Source organism: Drosophila grimshawi, unplaced genomic scaffold (genome assembly GCF_018153295.1).
Source record: "Drosophila grimshawi isolate 15287-2541.00 unplaced genomic scaffold, ASM1815329v1 contig_848, whole genome shotgun sequence".
In the NCBI taxonomy this organism is placed as follows: domain Eukaryota; kingdom Metazoa; phylum Arthropoda; class Insecta; order Diptera; family Drosophilidae; genus Drosophila; species Drosophila grimshawi.
Window position 1 is genome coordinate 21,199,759 of NW_025063692.1, and position 20,315 is coordinate 21,220,073.

A 20,315-nucleotide genomic window follows, 5' to 3' on the forward strand; every position below is an offset into this window, starting at 1 on the left:
TAAAAACGTTTGTTCAGCTCAAATATAGGCAACAATTTATTTCGAACTCATTATTATTTTTTTGTCAATCATTTTGTTGTATTCATTTCACAACTGGAACAAATACAATTTTTTGTTTGCACAAAAGTAGGCAACGAATTTCAATGAATACTTTTCAGTAGACCGTAATTAAATACAAATATATATATATATATATATATATATGTATTAAAGTGCACACTAATCGAAAATAATTAATTATATATTATTGTTTATTGATATATGCCATCAGCATTTTATGGCATTCGATAATTTGCAATTAATTTGCTGCAAAATGGCAATTAAATTGGGGGGCCAACCCTCTCCCTCTCCGTCTCCCTTACCCCTGCCACACCCTCTCTAAAACAAAGCAGGCGTGTTAATTTGGCTAAAAATGTGTAAAATATGCTTGCAACAACAGCAGCAGCAGCAGCAGGAGTATAACCAACAGCCAATTAAACAGACCAAACCGACAACAAACAAACGCAGGCAGGCAGCGAGCATCTCAATCAGAGCCGAAGCTGAGTGGCAGCCGAGGCAACAGCAACAGCAGCCCGAAGGACACACACAGCTGACACAGCCACAACTTTTGGACTGTATATATATATATGTGTGTGTGTGTGTGCGGCTGGCTGCTGTCTCGCTGCTGAGTGTCTGAGTGTGTTGGCTATAAAACGCGCCGTGCGCCACGAGGCATTCATCAGTTCGAATTTGTGTTGCACACGTGACGGATCCGCTGCACAGTTCTTCTGCCACACACACACACACACGTTACTTGACTCGCCCCGCTCGCGTTTCGTGTTGTTTGTTTTGTTTTTTCTTTATTTTTTTTTTTGTTGTGTTGTTGCCAATATTTGTTTTGAATGTTTACAAATTGGTTGACTGGTAGCAGTTGTAGCAGCAGCAGCAGCAGCACCACCAACAACAGCAACAGCAGCAGCCGCCTAACAACAGCAGCTGCAACACATGCAACAACAAATGCAGCAGCTGTTGGCTGCAGCAGCGGCAACAACATGGCCCTAGCTGTTGCTGGTGGCGGTATTAATGTTGGTGTTGGTGTTGGTGGTGTCATGTCCACACCACCGGATGTTATATTGGAAGACCTGGGTGCGCCGAGCAGCGTTCGGTTTGTGGCACATGCCCTAGTCCTGGGCATGCATAGCGGTTATTTGCGATCCGCCATACGCTTGGATGATGCAACCGCAGTGGCAGCAGCAGTCTCAACAACACCAGCAACAGTTGCTACTTCTGCTGCTGCTGCCGCAGCTGCTGCTGCTGCTGCTGTTGGTGGTGGTGAACTGCTGCTATATTTGAGCAATGTGACCGCTGAGCAATTTGCACCGCTGTTGACATACATGTACACCGGCTACTTGGATCTGAATGTGGATAACATATTTGCCGTGCTGCTGGCAACGCATGTGCTGCACATGCCACGCGCCTTGGAAATTTGTCGGTAAATCAGCTGCAGCAATTCAAGTTCTCTGTGTGTGTGTGTGTGTGTGTTGCAAATGAACGTTTTTCTTTTGTTTTTTGTTTTTTTTTTTGTGTTTTTGTTTCTCTATTCTCAGCTCGTTTCTGGCGCGCGCTCAAACCGAGGGCTATTTGAGCGGCAGCGCGAGCAATCCACATCAGTTGCAGCTGGCGGCCAGTGGCGCCTCAAAAATTATACGACCCATACCGAGTAAGGCAACGTTGCCCAATTTTGGCTTTCTGCCAGCGCCGCCGCCAACAATTGCTACTGCTGCCGCCTATGTGCAACAGCCAGTCGAAACAGTGGCAACAGCAGCAGCAGCAGCAGCAACAGTGCTGGATCAATTGCCCGTGGAGCAGCACCAGCAGCAGCATCTGGAGGATGAGGAGGATGTGGAGGTGTTCATAGACAGCAATACCGCCACAGACAATGAACTGGAACTGGAGCTGGACACGGAGGATTGCAACGTGTCTGTGGTAAGCAGTCTCGCCAGCAGCAGCGCAGCGAGCAGCTTGAATATTGAGCGTGTTGAGAGTAACAAAATGCAACTGACGCCGCCAGCAAGTGTGGTTGCTCCCACAGCAGCAGCTGCAACAACGACAGTTGTTGGCTCAGCCAAGCAGCAGCGACGCAGCAACAGCAATAGTCAACGCAAATGCTTAACAAACAAACGCAACAATAGCACACGAGCAACAGTTGCTAGTGCGGCCAAGGCGCCACCGCCTGCTGCACAACTGGAGACGGCAACACAGCCATCCAAGTTCATCATCGATGTGGCAAGTTGCGATGGACCTGTACGCTTTCGACGCATACTCAATACCGCTTACGGACACAAGCCCGACACATTTGATCCCAGCAATGGGGGTGTTGGCGGCGGCGGCAGCAGCAGCGGAGGCGTGGCCGAGTTGCAGCGAACGCAGCAAAGTGTTAGCTATTCGTTTCATCAGCAGATGGCACGGGCAATCAGCAGCCAGCAACGACAGCAGCAGCAAGTTGAGAATGAGAACAGTGGCCAGACAACAGCAGCAACAACAAATACAGCAACAGCAACGCCAACAGCAACAGCAACAGCAACACATCATCGCAAGCAACAACATGGAGAGCTGTTTGTGTGCGTTTATTGCAAGCACACTTTCAAATCACAATATTGCTATCAGAAGCACGCAAAGCGTCATTTGAATCCACTCAGTTTGGATAAGAAGCTGGCGGAGACACCAACAAGCCGAGACAACAACAGCAGCAGCAGCAGCAGCATCAACAATACAAATGAATTGCTGGCAGCAGCAGCAGCAGCAACAGCAACAACTGCAACCGCATCAGCATCAGCAACAGCAAATGTAACAGCTGCAACGGCAACAACAACTGTTGCTGCGGATACGAGCCTAGCTGCAGCAGCAGCAGCATTAATGCGACGCGAGGTGCGTCCTTTGGACATGAATGTCCAATATTATCCATGCAAGACGTGTGGCAGCAAGTTCCCCAGCTACTATTTTGTGCACAAGCATCGCAAGCTGTGCCATGCCGATGAATTGGAGGCAAGCAACAATAACAATTCGACAAGCAGCAGCAGCAGCAACAGCAGCAGCAATGTGGCCAAGCGTGAGGCCACAGCAACTGTGGCAGTTGCAACTGCAACGGATGCTTTGGAGATAGCGCCCTAAAATATATATATATATACATATATGCAACGATAACGATAACGATAACGATAACAATCTCAACGAGTAATCGAACAATGATCGAATTTAGCACGCAATTAAAAGCACGCACACACAACACACACACAACACACACACAACACACGCACAACACATGCACGCAACTAATTCCCACATAAGCACTGATAATTTTTTTTTTTAATGAATAAATGTTAATTGTAAAAACAATAACAAAATTGAAGAACTTATTGTGAGGTGTATTGTGTATCAGAAATGCCAGTCAATATCGATGAGCATTGATCGAATTGGAATTGCTATCGATAAGCATTGATCGAATTGGAATTGCTATCGATAAGCATTGATCGAATTGGAATTGCTATCGAAAATGCTCATCTTTTATTATTGTGCTTTAATATTATTATCTAAAACTGCAATAATACTGCGCTAGTTGCCTTTCGATAAGTACTTTAATTATTTGATCAATATATCGATTATCGATCTGCAAGTGATGTGACAAGTTGATATTACTGATGTCAAATATATACTATTGATTGCAAACAATATACACAACTCAATGCAAAAGAAGTTCTAAATTAACAACAACAAAAATTACTTCGATTTATATCGATAACAACAAATATACAAATATTTGTAAAATGCTGACTTTGCAGCATTCAAGAATAATATATATCGATAGATGAAGAACAAAGAAGATTATCCAGTTGCTCTGCTCTAAACAAGTTTAGGCAGTTTAAACACTTCAAGGTTATCGATAAAACATATCGAAAGTAGAAGTATGAATATTTGAAAGCAGTCCCTTTTGCTGGTAATTCCAACCCCTACCACCCACCACCCACCCACCCTACCCATCCATCACTTTTGCGGACGCTCTTGCTTGCTCTGCGGGGTATATCTGGGGTGGTTGGGGTGAGGGGGAAGGTGCGCGTCGGTTTTTTAAATGCAAACAGAAACGATGGGGCAATTTAATAATTAAATTAAATCACTTGCATAATAAAAAAGACATTTTCAAAAATTTTAATTTAATTGAGTTTAATTAACTCGCCAGGGAGATGACAGCGCCAACAAACCAAAACATTGGCCACAAGTTAAAAAGAGACAGCAATAGAGAGAGTTGGACAGGGTAAGGGGATGGTAAGGGGATGGGAAGGGAGGGGAGTGTTGGAGATGCAAACAAACCGCAGCCCGCTGAGCTGAATGACAGACAGACAAGGCTAGCAAGCCAGGCAGGCAGGCAGGCACCACCACCAGTCCAACCATCATCTAGGGAGGCCAAAACGCGGCACGCACCAATCAAGCGTCCAATATGGCAACTGCCACAATCTCGCAATGTTTTTAACACTTTTTTCTGTGGGGAACAGAGCCGGAAGATGCCAATATGCAAGGATACAAAGAAGGGGCTTAAAAGGAGCAGCGGGGGAATTGAATTTATTAAATGGAACAAATTGCCATTGAAAAACGGAAAATGCATTTTTTTATAAACGCAAAAAATAACTTAAGAAAACAAAACCAAAACAAAGAAGAAGAAAAAAAAAAAACGCACGTTAAACTTTGAAAAAACAGGCTGCGCCAGCAAACGCATCAAAAGTTGAAAAGAGCTTTTAAGCTGGACTAAATTAGAGTTGATAGTCAGCAAGCTTTTGCTGGAGTGCTTTTGTCAAAGCTCGCCTCAGCCAGCTGCGGGAATCAGGCACAAAAGCTTTTAAGCACTGCACAAAAGCCTTGCTAGGCGAATTCTGATGAGCATGCGCAGCCAACAAAAGCTCGGAGTTGGTTTGAAGCACGATAAAAGTTTAAAGAAAAGAAAATAAAAAACTTTGCAGCTTTCAAAGCTGTATTCTATTATTATTGCTATTGGGATTGGAGACCAGATCTATTGTGCCCCTTATCTGAGCCTTTATAGCTCCTTCCATCAATCAATCACAGCTGCTGAACGAAGGCAAAAATTGGTGTCTAAGTCTTCTGTGCTGAGGATACCAAATATTTTCCTAGCTAAAGCGACACATCCTAGCAGATTCAAAGCATTTTGAGGACTCTTCCACGCTTTTCACAAAACCATGCATAGTTCGCTACCAAAAATACTCAGTTTAGTTAGGTGACATCTTAGTCTACAATGTATATATATATATAGATAGCATAAAGAGCGTGTAGCACTCACCTTTGCCATCCAATGCCAGAACTTCGGATGTGCTCAACAAATTACCAGCACGATCTGTTGTCGACATTGTGCTCCGTGTACCCGTTGCTGTTGTGGACATAATCGATGCAGAGCCAATAAACTGCAGCGATGAGGATGAGGCGGCCGGCACCAAAGCTGGCCCAGATCCGGTGCTGGTTTTGCCAACGCATGTGACTTGACTGGGTGCATCCTTGATGTTCAGTTTGGTGCTGTTGGCGTTCAAATTGCTGCTGCTGTTGTTGCCATTGTTGTTGTTATTGTTGTTGTTGTTGTTGCTGTTATTGTTGTTGTTGTTGTTGTTATTGTTGCTGAGAGCATTGTTGCTGGCATCGCCAGGCGCAAGCTCGAAGCGTTTCTTCTTGGCATCACTGTGTGGAAAGGGTTAATATTATTATTATTATTATTATTCTTGTTATTATTATCAGTTATCTGTTGGTTTATCGGTAGGTTTGATATCGTTCATCGATAACACTATTTATGTATATAACGGAGTTTTTTACAATTGTTTTTTCATTGATCAAATTGTCGAAAGTTGACTATGGATTTTGTGAGCTTTCTTTAGATGTTATCGATAATCGATATCTATACCAAGCAGGGATTATTCTTCGATTTTTCGATAACTCTCTTACCTGACATCCGTGTGCAGCTCGTTGCCAGCACCAAGTCCCTCCACCTGTGCCGCCTTCAACTTTTGGCCCAGATAGTTGCCAGCTGTTGTGGCCGTTGTCAGCGTTGCCACACTGCTAACTGGCTCCGCTTGACTGGCCGCATTGGGCACAGCAAAACCAGCCGCAGCACCACCAACTGTTGTCGGCGTCGTCTTGACGATTTTATCGCCAGTTGCATTTGTCGACGTTGCTGCGGCTACTGCTGCTGCTGCTGCTGCTGCTGTTGTCGTTGCGGCATCATCCGCTGACGCCTTAACATTGGCCATTACGACGCTCTGATAGCCGGGCTTAAACCCGTTGATCGCCACACTAACCGCGGGCACTGCTGTTGTGGTCGTGGCACCTGCCGACGCTGATGTTGCTGCCGTTGCTGCTGAGGCACCAGTGGCTAAAGATTCAAAAACATTCCAATATTATTATTATTATTTTGATTATGATTATTATTGTCATTGGTATTTGTCAACAAACATATTTATCAGTAATCAGCATAGATCCTTACACTCTATTAAGAGTATCAATAATCAATAATTAATCATTCCTGGCTAGAACATTTTGAGTCTCGATTGTTAATTGATCTTATTGGATCTGTGCATTTCTGATCTGGTTACGAATTGTATTCATTATCTTTTTGTATTGAAGTTTCAAGAGATAAATGTAAATGTTGCCTATTTGAAGCCTAATTTAGTATTCACAGTTTCGATTACGTTTTCCACCATAATTATTGGCAACTAGTTGCTGGTTATAAGCTTACCGTTATAGCTATCGGCATTGGAGGCCTTTGCTTTGCTCTGCTTGCCCAGCTGATCCGTTTCCGTTTCCGCTGGTGGCTCCGCCTTCGCTGCCTTTGCTTTGTCCGGAACTAGGCTCCCATCGGGCTGTTGCAGTTGCGACTTGGGCGCCTTGGGCGTTGTCGCTGCAGCTGCCTCACTGATTGCCGTTGCTACTGCTGCTGCTGCTGCTGTTGTTGCTGTTGCTGTTGCTGTCGTCGTTGTTGTCGCTGCTGCTGCTGTTGTGGTTGCTGTTGTTGCCGCTGTTGTTGCCACTGTTGTACATGTTGCTGTTGTTGCTGCTGCTCCTGCTGTGACTGAAGTTGCTGCTGCTGCTGCTGCTGCTGCTGTTGTTGTCGTTGTTGTTGTTGTTGCTGTTGTTGTTGTTGTTGCTGCTGCTGCTGCTGCTGTTGCACCACCTGCTTTTGATTTTGCTGCCGCTTTGCCAGCTGCTCTTGCAGTTGTTGTTGCTGTTGCTGTTGCTGCTACGGCTGCTGCTGCTGCTGCTGCATCCTCCTCAGCGGTTTTCGCTTTGGCATCGCTGCTGCCCGTTGAGATCTCTGTCGCCGCTGCTGCCGCCGCCGCTGCTGCTGCTGCGGCTGTTGCATTCTTATCCGCCTTGTCGCTAGCTGCTGCTGCCGCTGCCGCTGCAGCTGCTGCCACAGCTGCCGCTGCTGCTGCCACACTTTTGGCCACCTTCTCGCTGCCGGCAGCCGCTTCGGCCGCTTTGCTAACGGCACTCGCCTTCTCGGCGGCACACTCGGCCGCCTTGGCCGCGTCCGCTGCTGCCCGCTCGGCGACACGCTCCCGTTCCGCAACACGTTCGGCCCGCTCGCGCTCGGCAACGGCACTGCACCGATTGCCGGACTTCTGTTGCTGTTCGCGTTGCAGTCGCGTCGTCACGCCCGTCGTCAGCGAATCGATGATGCATTGGGGCTGCTGCTGTTGGGCCTTGGCCGGATGGCGACTGCTGCGTGTTCGCTGGCGGGATTTGCGTAACAGCTGCTTGTAGTTCTCCGTCTTTTTGCTGAGGTAGTAGTAGCGGACGCAATCCTGCGGCGATTTGCGATCCAAACTGGCGGCGATAGCACCAAAGTTTTTCGGATGCTGCAGATACTTCTCCTTGAAGGTCTCCTTCTCGCCGGCTGTCCACAAATTGATGGCTTTGCGCTGTTCGTGCAGCGCGACCATATCCCAAATGCGACCATTCTCATTGTGATAGGCGCAACGGCGTTGCCGGGCATCGTGCATCAGCGGCGGGATGACGGCATATGAACGCATCTTTTTATCCTCGAGCGCCTGCTCCTGCAGCCCATCCATAATCTCCTCGAGATCCGCTTCGGACTTGATGCGCGAACCGACACGATTGAAACGCTCCTTGTCCTCGCGCTGTTTCCGCAGTTCGGTGAACACCTTCTCGAAGAACTCACGATTTTTGGCCTCGCGCGCCTTCCGCTTGGCACTGGCCTCGGCCCGTTCGCAGCGTCGCTGCCAATCGGCCTGATCCTTGGTATACTTATCGACAAGACCCTGATTGTGCTCCCAGCGTTCCGCTTTCAGTTTGCGTATGTGCTGCAACAGCGGATTGCGCACCAGTGTCTGGTGTCGCTTAATCAGATGCGTCAGCGCCTCCACATCCAACGGTTGATTGTACAACGGCAGCCAGGGACGTGATTTTCCCAGCTCATCACCACTGCCACTGCCACTGCCACTGCCACTGTCATTGCTGTTGGCAACGCCAACCGCCGCACTAACCAGGGAATGTTGCTCGGCTGCCGTTTTACGGTTCGCCTTATAGATGCTCTGCGCCAGCATTCGGGTGCGCCACGCCAGCTCCATAATCTCAGTGCCATCAGTTGCCGTCGCTGGCGCCGACGACGACGACGACGACGCTGACGCTGACGTTGACGTTGACGTTGACGATGACGCAGCCATTGCCAGCTGCTGCTGTTGCTGTTGCTGTTGCTGCTGTTGCTGCTGCTTTTGCTGTTTAGCATTTGCCGCCGTTGCTGCTGCCTCGTCCATCAATGATTTCTCCTTTTTACGCAGCGTATCCATTGCCGTCTCGGCGCTCTTGATGTCATTGTCCACACGCTGGATTTGCATCAGCAACTCCTCCTTGGCGCTGTTGTTATTGTTGCTGTTGCCGCTGTTGCTGCTGCTGCTGCTATTGTTACTGTTGCTGCTGCTCTTGTTGTTGTTGCTGCTGCCAGTATTATTGCTGCTGCTGCTGCCACCGCCACCGCTGCTGCGTCCACGTTCGTCCGCATTATCGCTAGGCAGCGTTGGCGAAATGGCCTCCACCTGTGCAAAAGTAAATAAAAGCAATATTAGACAACATTGTTCATCATTGTGCATCGAATTCAATGCCTACCTGTGGATGGTATGCTTCGGAACTGCTTGCCATCGCTGCTGCAGCATGTGCAACGTTGCCAATACTGCTGCTGCCGCTGCTGCCACTGCTGTTGCTGCTGCTCATCGCCGCCGAGGAGACGCTCACCGAACTAAGGTGTTGCGCTGGACCACAACCAATGCTGCCAGTGGCTGTAGACATCGTTGGCGGTGCCACCAGACCACGTGGTGCATGCGCCTGTGACGTCAGTTGCTGGTGGTGTTGTTGCTGCTGCTGTTGGTGCTGCTGTTGGTGGTGCTGTTGCTGCTGCTGCTGCTGCTGGTGGTGTTGTTGCTGCTGCTGCTGGTGGTGTTGCTGATGCTGTTGCTGCTGTTGCTGTTGTTGGTGGTGTTGTTGTTGCTGCTGTTGTGGCAGCGTTTCCACTTTGAGCTGCTGCATGGCCAGCGGTGTGAGAACAGAGGCAGCTGCTGCCGCAGCGGACATATGCAACACAGCGCCATGATTGCTCTGTCGACTATTATGTTGTTGTTGTTGCTGCTGCTGCTGCTGCTGCTGAGCGGGTGAAGAGCGCTGCTGCTGCTGCTGTTGCTGGTGCTGTGGCAGGTGATTCATGTTGCTGGCATTGGCGTCACTCAATCGCTGCTTCTTATACGGCTGACCCACGCTGCCCAGCGGCTCCGACAGTGCCTGTTGATGCTGTTGTTGTTGTTGTTGCTGCTGCTGCTGCTGCTGTTGCTGCTGGTGTTGCTGCTGATGTTGCTGGCGCTGATTGACTGCAGCAACAGCTGCGGCATTGGTCAGGTATTCGTTGTTATATTGCAACGATTGATAATGCGACATTGCATCCATGACGAGAACACCGCCAGATTGGGCGCCCGGCGGCGGCATACTGCCGGGGGGCACCTGGACAGATGCCGCAGCAGCAGCAACAGCAGCAGCCACCGCAGTTGTCGGTGGACCACCACCACCAGCAACAACAGCTGCAGCAGCAGCGGCCGCACCACCGGCAGCAGCAGCAACGGCAGCCACAGATGCAGCACGCGCCGCCCGCTGAAAGTCCGGCACCGTTGCCTGCAACTGGGGTGGTATCCGCATATAATGATTCTCCCGATAATTGGCCACCGGTGCGACGCCAATGGTATATGCTGCTGGCTGTATAAAATGCTGCGGCGCATCTGCGAACTTTGCATAGTTATTCGCTGCCGCTGCAGCCGCTGCGCTGCCAGGTGCAGGACGTGGCGGCGACAACGGACTAGCTGCCGAGCGAGACGATTGCTGTTGCTGCTGCTGTTGTTGTTGCTGCTGCTGCTGTTGTTGCTGTTGTTGTTGCTGCTGCTGCTGTTGCTGTTGTTGTTGTTGCTGATGATGGTGATGGTGATGCATTTGTTGTTGTTGTTGTTGCTGTTGTTGCTGCTGCTGTTGCTGTTGCCGTTGTTGTTGCTCATGCTGCTGCTGCTGCTGCTGCTGCTGTTGCTGTTGCTGTTGCTGCTGCTGCTGCTGATGTTGCTGTTGCTGATGAGTCTGCAGATGTCCGAGGTTCTTGACATACTGCTGCTGTTCCATTGTCCTGTACGGCCAGTGGGGGCGAAAGAAAACAACCAATTATTAGATTTATGTGTAGAATATATTCAAAATAATGCAAATATATATTTATAAGTAATTAATTAATTCATTAATTAATTAAGCTTTAAGACCCAAAATTATCTATCGTTATTTCTGTCAGCTTGACCTGTAAAAGCAATATTCTATTAATCCAACTATATATATAAAACTGTTGTTCAGTTTACTCCTATTCTTTCCTATTTTATTATATATATATATATATATATACATATCCATATATACATATCCATCTATATCATTTCAATTAATGTTTTTTTCTCAGCAAACTTGAAACGCATAAGAATCTCATAACTCTCTTTAAGTATCACTCAAATTAAATTCAATAAATATATATGCATGTTAATATGCACATCCAATTTGGCTGGTTTATTGCAATTGAAGAAACTTCTTGTATTATTTTCAGGTGCATTTAATGCAAGTATCTGAAGATGGGAGATGGGATGACGGCGACAAGTGGGTAAACATGCTTGACCCAATTGCGATCGCTTAGCTTTGCCCATTGGGCTAATCTTCGCTAATATGCATATATATTCATATATATCTCTTGTGCTAAGGTGCAAGAAAATAGTTCGACAGTCTTGAATTAGTGAGACACCTTAACGTTCTTTTATTGGGGACACAAACCGAGCCGAACTCACACATGTTGCACTCACATGGTATGCGAGCCAGCAGCAAGCAATAGTCAACAATATAGAGTGAGAGCGCAAGCTTATTGCTGTGCTGCTCGTTTTCATGGTCTCTATGTGCGAGCAAGACACAAAAAAAGAGAGCAGAGGGACTGTTGGAACTTTCAACATATATGCGCATACATGTGTGCAGTCCAACAGCAACTTCGAGCATGCTCTGTTTAATACATGTTGCTGCGACATGTACGCTGGCGAACATTAAAGGCAGCGAAGCTGCTGTCGGCGTCAACATTAGCAGCGAAGCTGCTGTCGGCGTCAACATTAGCAGCGAATACTTTGTATTTATATATGTATGTATTTATGTATGTATTTATGTATGTACGTATGTGCCGCAATCCAACGGCGGTCATTATTTAAAATTGGTTGCAGCACAACCGCTCGTTTGACGTTTGAGACGTTGACGTTGCGTTTGATATGTGATTAACGTGACGCGGCGCGTTTGACCTGCGACGTCACAATCACGGCCAGACTTTTCGGTTGCTCAAGGGGTTGGTTGGTGGGCGATTGGTTGGTTGGTTGTGTGCGTGGGTGGGTGGTTGGTATGTACATACATATGTATGTGAAACAAACACACTCGCGCACACAACATAGTTCGCTTATTAATTCATTAGATATTAATGGCACTGCGAAGCAATGAGAGGGAGAGAGAGAGAGCGAGAGAGTCGCAGTGGAATGCAAAACGTTTGCGACGTTGCCAAACTTCTCCGCTTGCTATTTTTAAAGAACGAAGCATGCGAAAGAGCTCTTTAAACCTTAAAACAGCACACGCCACCTTCTCTTGCAAAGCAAACCAAACCAAGACCGACCGACCACCGCTCGCCCGCGCCCTCTCTAGCTCTCCCTCCCTCTCTCCCTCCCTTTGTCGCACTGTCTCACTCTGTGTCTCCGCTTTACGGTGTCTGGGCCCATTCAGCTTTAAAATCAGACAACAACGTCGCTGCCTGGCCTGGCCTGCCTGCCTGCCACTTCTCATCAATCATATCGACCTACAGCAATACTCACACACACACAGCAAGTATATATTTATATATAAATATATATGTATCTGTGTGTGTATAGATAGAAAACTGAAACCCCTGTTGTCAAATCTTCCCCTTGTTGCCTTCAACACATTTGGCAATTTGCGAGTTCCTTTGAAATGTGTATCGTGTGTATCGAGTTTCCTCTTCTTCTTCTCATTCTCCTTCTGCTTCTTCTTTTTGTTGTCCAGGTTCTTTTTAAAATGTCTTACCTGCAAAGATAAATAATAGGGGGAAAAGTTGAAACATTAATTATGGCGATTATGATTGGCTGTGCTGTGCTGTGTTCAATATACAAATTGCAAAGCTGAGGCAATTTTTAATTCATTTATTATTAAATTTAATTTGCTTCATTTGTTTGCTGTAAATAACATGTACATTTGTAGCCTTTATTTATTTTTTCTGTTAATTTCCCATTATTTGTATTTAACCGCAATTCATCATAATTGCTTTTCCGATTTTATTTTGTATTTCCCTTTAATTATTCCATTTTTTTTATTCGATTCTGTATATTTTATTACAGTTGCTGATTACCGCATGGAAATATACATTGTATATTTTGTATATTTTCCATTCAATTAAAATTCCCACTGTATCCAACTTCCATTATTTTAATCTCAAATTAAAGTATTTTTCTGCATCTTTTTCACAAACAAAAAAAAATCATAAAATTTCAAATATAGTAAAGATATGTACAGATATATACATACATGGTATATGGCGAAAAATTTAACTTTCACAATAAAATGGAATTATTTACAAAATTAGAATGACTTCTGTATATGCCCCTCGGCTTTCAATAATCACATGAAAAGCAGTAAATTTTGTCATATAAAATACATGTACATAGAAGAAAAATAACACTTTTAACGGTAATTTTGCTTTCTATTTGATTTTATTCTAAAAACCAAAGCAACTTTAACGTGACCAAAAGTACGACATAATATCAAAAGAGGAAACAACCAAATATTAAGCGCTCTCTCTCTCTCTCTCTCTCTTATACGCACACTCTCTTTAGCTGCAGCTTTAAAAGTGCGCCAAGTACAACAACAAATAATTAAAACTTGCAGCTTGAATAGCATTTGTTGTTGTTGTTGTTATTGCAGACATTACTCTTCGTCTCCTTCTTCTGCATCGTCTCTTCTTCGTGTTATTGTTGTTTTTTTTTTTGTATGTGGCTTTTTGTTGATGAAAAGTTGAAACCAGGCAGCGCAGCCAGCATCGCTGGCTGCGACAAGCCACATGTGCCGTTATGTGCATCTGCATGTGTGTGTATATGTCGCCTTAATGTGTGTGTGTGTGTGTAACTTTAGCCTGCCAGCATCCTTGGGCAACAACGTAACGCGCTCCCGCCCCCCGCGCCCCTTCTCCAATTCATCCTCACTCCCTTTGCGCTCATTCAGCAGCCACGCCTTGTGCGCCACATTGCATGTGCCATACTTATGTATGTATGTATTTTTATATATGTGTATATGTTGTGTACGTGTTTACATATACATACACATATACATATATATTTATATATATATATGCATCCGTATGCATACGTATGTGTGTGGCATATATAAAATAGAAGACGTCACGCAAGAAAAACTAACAGCGAACAAACCCAAAAGGCAGCCAAAGGGCAGGCACACACACACACAACACACACACACAAACACACACACACAACACACACACAGAGCGTGCGAAACTGTAGAGAAGCAAATGCAAAAAAAAAGATAGCAGGAGTTTTAGTTACAGTGTTCGCTCGCACATTTCGCACAACAAAAATATAAGCGATTTTTAATTAATCAGAATTCATTGTTTTTACTGCACTTTCGAACATTGTCTAATATATATATTAATATCATCGATATTGTAAGTAACGAAAAAAAAAACACAGAAAATATGCAGAAATGTTTATTCCCTTTTGTTTTTAAATTTGAATAATGCAAGTTTTATATTCTTTTAAAGATGCAGATACAGATTCACAGACAGATTTTGGAGTTTGTAAGCTCTTTATAATCGTTCTTTCAGCATTTACACTATTTATTATAAGTAATATTATAAATAATCAATAAAAAAAGTGAATTATTTCTGTTCTAGCATCATTAATCAATTACGTACATAACAATTTCTAAAGTTTTTCTTTCCACTTGAGTAATAATAATGTATATATTTTCAATCTTTAATTTTGCATAGCCCATTTTACAAATGACAATGATTGCAATCTCTAATTAGCGGGCGACCACTGTAGCAACAACTGTAGCAGTAGAAGCAGCAGTAGAAGAACAAGAAGAAGAAGAAGATGGAACAGCAGTTAAGCTAGTTGTCATGGTCCCTGTGTATGTCCTGTCCTGGAGGCAAATGCCGCCATAACGCTGTGAAAGAGGAGCCGGCAGTCGCACGATGGTTGCTGGTGTGGTGTGTGTTGTGGTTGTGTGGGTGTGTTGGCAATAGCCGTATACTAGTAGTAGAACACAACATGCCCCACTCCCCCACACACAGACACACAACCATTCCCACGGAGCACGACGACCAACCCACTTGAAACCCAAGCGGCGTCTGCTCTTTGGCAAGTGCAAAAATTTATCGATTTTTCTCGTGTGTTTTTGCAGAGTTTTCATCGTGACAGAACAAGAGAGAGAGAGAGAGAGAGAGAGAGAGATAAAGAGAGATAGAGATACAGAGAGAGGACGAGAGAGAGAGAGAGAGAGGTGGGTAGATTGTAGTAAATGGAGAAGTACCATGTGTTGGGGTTGGGGTGGGTTAAGGAGCGCTGCCTTGTTAAAATAGCCCAGTCCATTGCGGGTGGGTGGAGAGGAGACAGAAGGCAGGAGGCAGGAGGCAGGAGGCAGGAGGCAGGAGTTGGTAGTAGGTAGGTGCATTTTGTATGCTGCCAGCCAGGCCAGATTATTATTCTAAAGCACGCTCCCATAACCCCAACTTCCCCGTTTCCGAGAGATGCCTACGGCTGCGTTTTAAGCGCACAACTTTCAACGGGAGTAGAGAAGAAACAGGAACAGCATCAGCGGGTTGGGCAGCGGGAGGTGAGTCCGAATGGGGGAAAAGGTTGTAAAAAACGGCGACGAGAAACAACTTTAAAAACAAACTTTTCCTCTGTACTCGACTCGACGACTCGGTGTCCTTCGCACTGTGCCTGTGCCTGTGCCTGTGCCCTGTCTGTGTGTGTGCCATTAAATTTTCCTGGGCTGGAAATTTAATTTGCGGTTGCGACGGCCAACTGCTTAACAGTTTTAGACAGACAGAGATAGCTAGCCATTGAATGAGAGTGCGATGGCTCAGAAGAGCGCATAAGAGAGATAGCTAGATACATAAATATGCGAATTTAAAAGCCAGCAACAAAAAAAAGAGCCAGAGAGACAATGTGAGAGAGAGAGAGAGAGAGAGAGAGAGAGCGCATGTTTGGGTCAGCTGATCCAGCAGCAGCCTGGCCTGGCCTGGGCGCAGGCAAGTGTAAAATTGGCCACAAACTGCTGAAGTTGAATTTTGTTTTGGCAAAAACACTTTAAGAACACTTTTTGCTTTCATTTTGAGAGCAAATCGTTTGGCAGAGTTTAGCAAAACTTGGCCTAATCACAATCAAATTAATCGGTAAACGAAAGTTTTATTCGAATTGATAAGAATTTCCAGTGAGTCACAGCACACAATTCGAGTCATGAAGTTATTTTTAATTAAATTCAACAAACACACAATAATATTGACAATTAATTATAATTAATAACTTACAACGAACGAAAGCATCTCTATTTATTATATTGTCTCACCTTATCAACACAAATACTGAAAAACTGCCCAGGTTCTAGTCACAGCTACCTTTAATTTGAATAAAAATAATCAATAATTTGAATAATTTCAACGCTTTTATAAATTATACGAACATTTCAATCGTAAATTTATATCTGGAATAAACAACATTAACCTAACCCCCCCCCTTCCAACCACCCTTATCACGCATCTGATATGAGAAACCCTTTCAATTTCGCCTTAATACATTACAATTGGGCAACTATGATGGGGCATTCATAAGTTATCTAATTTCAGTCCAAAGCCATTGGAATTGCGCGCAATAACTGACGACTGACTAACTGATTGATTGATTGACTGACTGACTGACTGGAGGCCCATTCATGTGGATGAAATGTTAGCTGGCAATTTGGCAACTTAACAGGTTTCACTTGTCGTATGTTCACTGTACTGTCGACATAAGCCACAGACAAAGACAAAGCAGGGATGAATGGGTAATGGGGGAAGGTGAAGGGGAAAGGGGGTGTGGGGTGGGGTTGGGGGTTACAATAAGATATACAGCGCAAGGCAAACGTGAATCTCAACAATTCTATTGAGGTATTAGCTTTTGTTTTCGCGTACAAAAGAAAATAGAATAGTATTATTATCTTCAGACTGCAATCCAACAGCGGATTATGCAGTTCTCTCTCTCTCTCTCTCTCTCTCTCTCGCTCGCTCTCTCACTCTCTCTTTTGTTCTGGCAATTAATTAGTGTAATTTTAGTTGGGCTTCGAAAAATATTCGCTTTCTATCTCTCTCTCTCTCTCTCTCTCTCTCTCTTTTTCTTTCTCTCGCACTCTCTATTAATTAACGCCGCTAGGCGAGAGGGGAGGCTTGGGGGTGGACAGGTTGGCAGTCGGCAAGCTTTAAATAGTCATAATGCATTCTTTTGCATTTTGTTTGTTTTCTGCTTTCTGCTTTCTGTTTTCTGTTTTGTTTTATGGCTTTCATTTTGTTTATCGCTTTGTTTTGCTAAGTTTCGCTGGTGCTGCTAAAATAACTTAAATATCAGCAGCAACAGCAGCAGCAGCAGCAGAATCAGCTTTTTGGGGTCTTCTCTTCTTTCTTTGCTCCTTCTTTGTATATTAAACTGTACAAGGGATAAATCAATACAACAATGCAATAGCATTAGAATATAGATTCGTCCAATGCACAAATAAATCCCTCAAACTACAATAGACAATATTCTACAGAAGCTATCAGCAGCCAACCAACACTTGTCAAGCTCGATCACAGCTCGTATTTAATGGAAATGAAAAAATTGTTAAAGTTGAGGAGTCTTATGTAATGTTCTCCCATTCGGAATTCTCACTCCCCCAACACAACTCTGCAATCATTCACATTTCACATGGACGAACAAGTTTTTCTGTATTTCTAATTTTGACAAATCACGCTTGATTTTTTTATTTTTTTTTTTTGTTTATCTGTCGACTATTTTCAAGTGGCTTTAATTAAAACAATATTTAAATGGCATGTGAATTGCATGAATCATAGCAAATAGCAGCTATTAAAGTGAACCCACTTGACAGTTTCAGATCCAAACGTCGTTTACGGACACGAAGCGCAAACAAACACGAATTCCGGAAAATAGTCAAGTAGTCATTACCCATTATAAGGCGTACAATAAACGTTCAATAAAATGCGTCATTCGGCATGTTAATATTTGTAAGCGATTTTCAATTGAAAGTTATATAAATACGATTCTTATCGATATTATTTTCATCTTTATATTAACAAACTTTCCCAATAATATCAGTATCAGAAGTGTCTATCAGCAAAAGACTCTTTACTATATATCGAATTTCAATATATATATATATATATATGAAAATCAACAGAGATTGTATTGACTTTGTATCAATTTAAATTCCCTCTGCGAAATTCGATCCTTAAACCATTTTTGTTCCAGAATAGTTAGCTATTTTAAATACATATCAAATAAAAAAGGAAATAAAATTGGTAAAATTGGCACTGCTATTAAAATGAATATAACATATAGAAATGGCACAAATATAACAAATTAATCATTTGTGTAGCCTACAGATTTGTTTAGAGCTACAAAAATTGGATTTGACATCAATTCAACAACTTTTTGGAAGTCAGGCTTTTCGTAGCTGATCCACTGTCTCAAACTACCGATTACCTGCACAGGGGAAACATCTTTCAGACTTCCTTAAATAACTCCAGGATATGTGTTCTTTTGCAAAATTTACTGTGGCATTTGGAGCACTTTCGTTAAAGTCGTCTTTGACTTCATTTTCTTGCCAACTAATCTATCACTACTTGATCAAATTGGTCGAACACGATGTCTGGATACTTGCCATCTTAAACCAGCCCAGCCCAGCCCAGCCCAGCCCAGCTCAGTCCAGTACAGTCCAGTCCAGTCCGTAAGATTGCAGATTTGTGACTGAGTGATAATTTTTCGCTGTTGGTTTTTTTTAGCATTGTGTTCGTTTTAGTTTTTTTCTTTCTTAATTTTAACACATTATCAATTGGTGATGCCGATCGATTTAAATGAATTGATATTTGCCTGTTGTTCAATCCAGTATATCCTTGTAAACAAGGATCTTAGCTATCTTCTCAGGCTAGAGTGTTTTTCCCTTTGCCTTTGCCATTTCAAACTTTTGTGTTTACAACTAATCTGTTTCTATCTATAAAATATTAAATAAATATGTATAAATTAATTTTATTATCCCATTCAAAGAAAACCCATAAAAAGCTCTACTTACTTTTCCAAGGAAAAAATCTATCGAAAATCCGAACATGCATTCCAATGCACCATAGCAGTGTAAGGAGAAGAGGAAGCGCCGTTATAAAATGCGTAAACAATGTCCCGTTAGGCTCGGTACTTTTGTCTAGCGACATAAAAACAAGTGCGAATCGAATCGAATCGAATTTCGCTGAGTGTATTTGTAAGTGTTTGTTTTGTTTGTTATTTTGCGCTACAGTTGTATTTACAGCTGTTTCCAACGCCTGTCAGCAAATTTGCAAGTGCATTGTCTTTGCTGCTGCTGCTGCTGCTGTTGTTGTTGTTGTTGTGAGCTTCGTGTTTTTTTTTTATTCGCAGAATAAGCTTTCTCAAATGTAAGAAATGTGCGCAGCAAGAAAAACAAAAACAAATGCAAACAGCAAATGAATAAATTCAACAAAAACAAAAAGAACAGCAAACAAAAAGAAAAATAAAGATAAGAAAAAATTATAGAAAATGAAGCAGAAGAAGAATATGACTCCAATTACGGCAGCATCGGCGTAATACAAACCACAACCGAAAAGGGGGGAAACAAATAGCAGCAGAGATACACGTGGTGTTTAAATAGAAGTGTGACAGAGACAGAGACAGGGACAGAGACAGACACTGACAGAGAAAGGGGCGGCATATGTTGAACTTGGTCATCAAACTGATAAATTGTGCTCATATTATATATAGTATAATATATACATGTATGTATATGCACATACATATGTATATATTTATATATGTATGTAGAACAGGTCACAAAACTCTCCACGAATCTGCATGCAAATTTTCACATAACACTGCCAAGTGTTTTTAGGGAGTACTGTGGGGGGAGGGTTAGGAGTGCTAACTGTTGTACATTGAACTTTAGTAGGTAGCACACATTTTGAGGGGGGGGTATGGAAATCAGCTAGCTGATGATAATGGACTCTGTTCCCTGCGCCCTGCGCCCTGCTGTTCCCCCTCTTCTCAGCTGACTGGCTGGCTGGTCTAGTCTCTGATTTTGTGCTGCTATTTTTGGTCAGCGATTTAACTGCCATGAAAGTTTCATAAACACAATCGAAACGCAGCCCATAAAAAACAAGTGCGCAGCTGTTGTGAAGGAAGTCTTGCTGACCGGGAGGGGGTGGGTGGGAGGTGAGAGGCCGTATCTAATCTGGGACGCAAAAGCATGTTTCACGCGTTCGCTTTTCGTTCGCTCCTCTGCCCACCAGCGGCCCCCTTCCCTTTTCCCATAACGCTGTCCGCTCTTTGTTTGAATACAATTTTCATGAGCCGTGAACGTAAAAATACAAAATACGAAAATATTCAAAACGAAAATAAAAA

At 43.9% G+C, this 20,315-nt stretch overlaps 2 protein-coding genes across 2 annotated transcripts; one reads left to right on the forward strand and one right to left on the reverse strand.

Moving 5' to 3' along the window:
- Nucleotides 1-1,031: 1,031 nt before the first annotated feature.
- LOC6565151 lies at nucleotides 1,032-5,523 on the forward strand. The gene is made up of 3 exons (XM_043216231.1): nucleotides 1,032-1,144; nucleotides 1,587-2,497; nucleotides 5,372-5,523. Exons 1-3 carry the CDS (start codon nucleotides 1,032-1,034, stop codon nucleotides 5,521-5,523), a joined length of 1,176 nt encoding a protein of 391 aa, XP_043072166.1.
- Nucleotides 5,524-6,285: 762 nt separating this feature from the next.
- On the reverse strand, nucleotides 6,286-19,284 carry LOC116805558 (nuclear receptor corepressor 1; the record flags this gene model as incomplete). Its single annotated transcript, XM_043216232.1, has 11 exons — nucleotides 6,286-6,400; nucleotides 6,764-7,126; nucleotides 7,176-7,295; nucleotides 7,362-8,732; nucleotides 9,154-9,369; nucleotides 9,556-9,819; nucleotides 10,132-10,644; nucleotides 10,862-10,877; nucleotides 11,581-11,596; nucleotides 12,720-12,731; nucleotides 19,248-19,284. Coding segments are annotated over 10 exons (2,739 nt in total), but the record flags the coding sequence as incomplete, so codon positions are not given.
- Nucleotides 19,285-20,315: the final 1,031 nt, after the last annotated feature.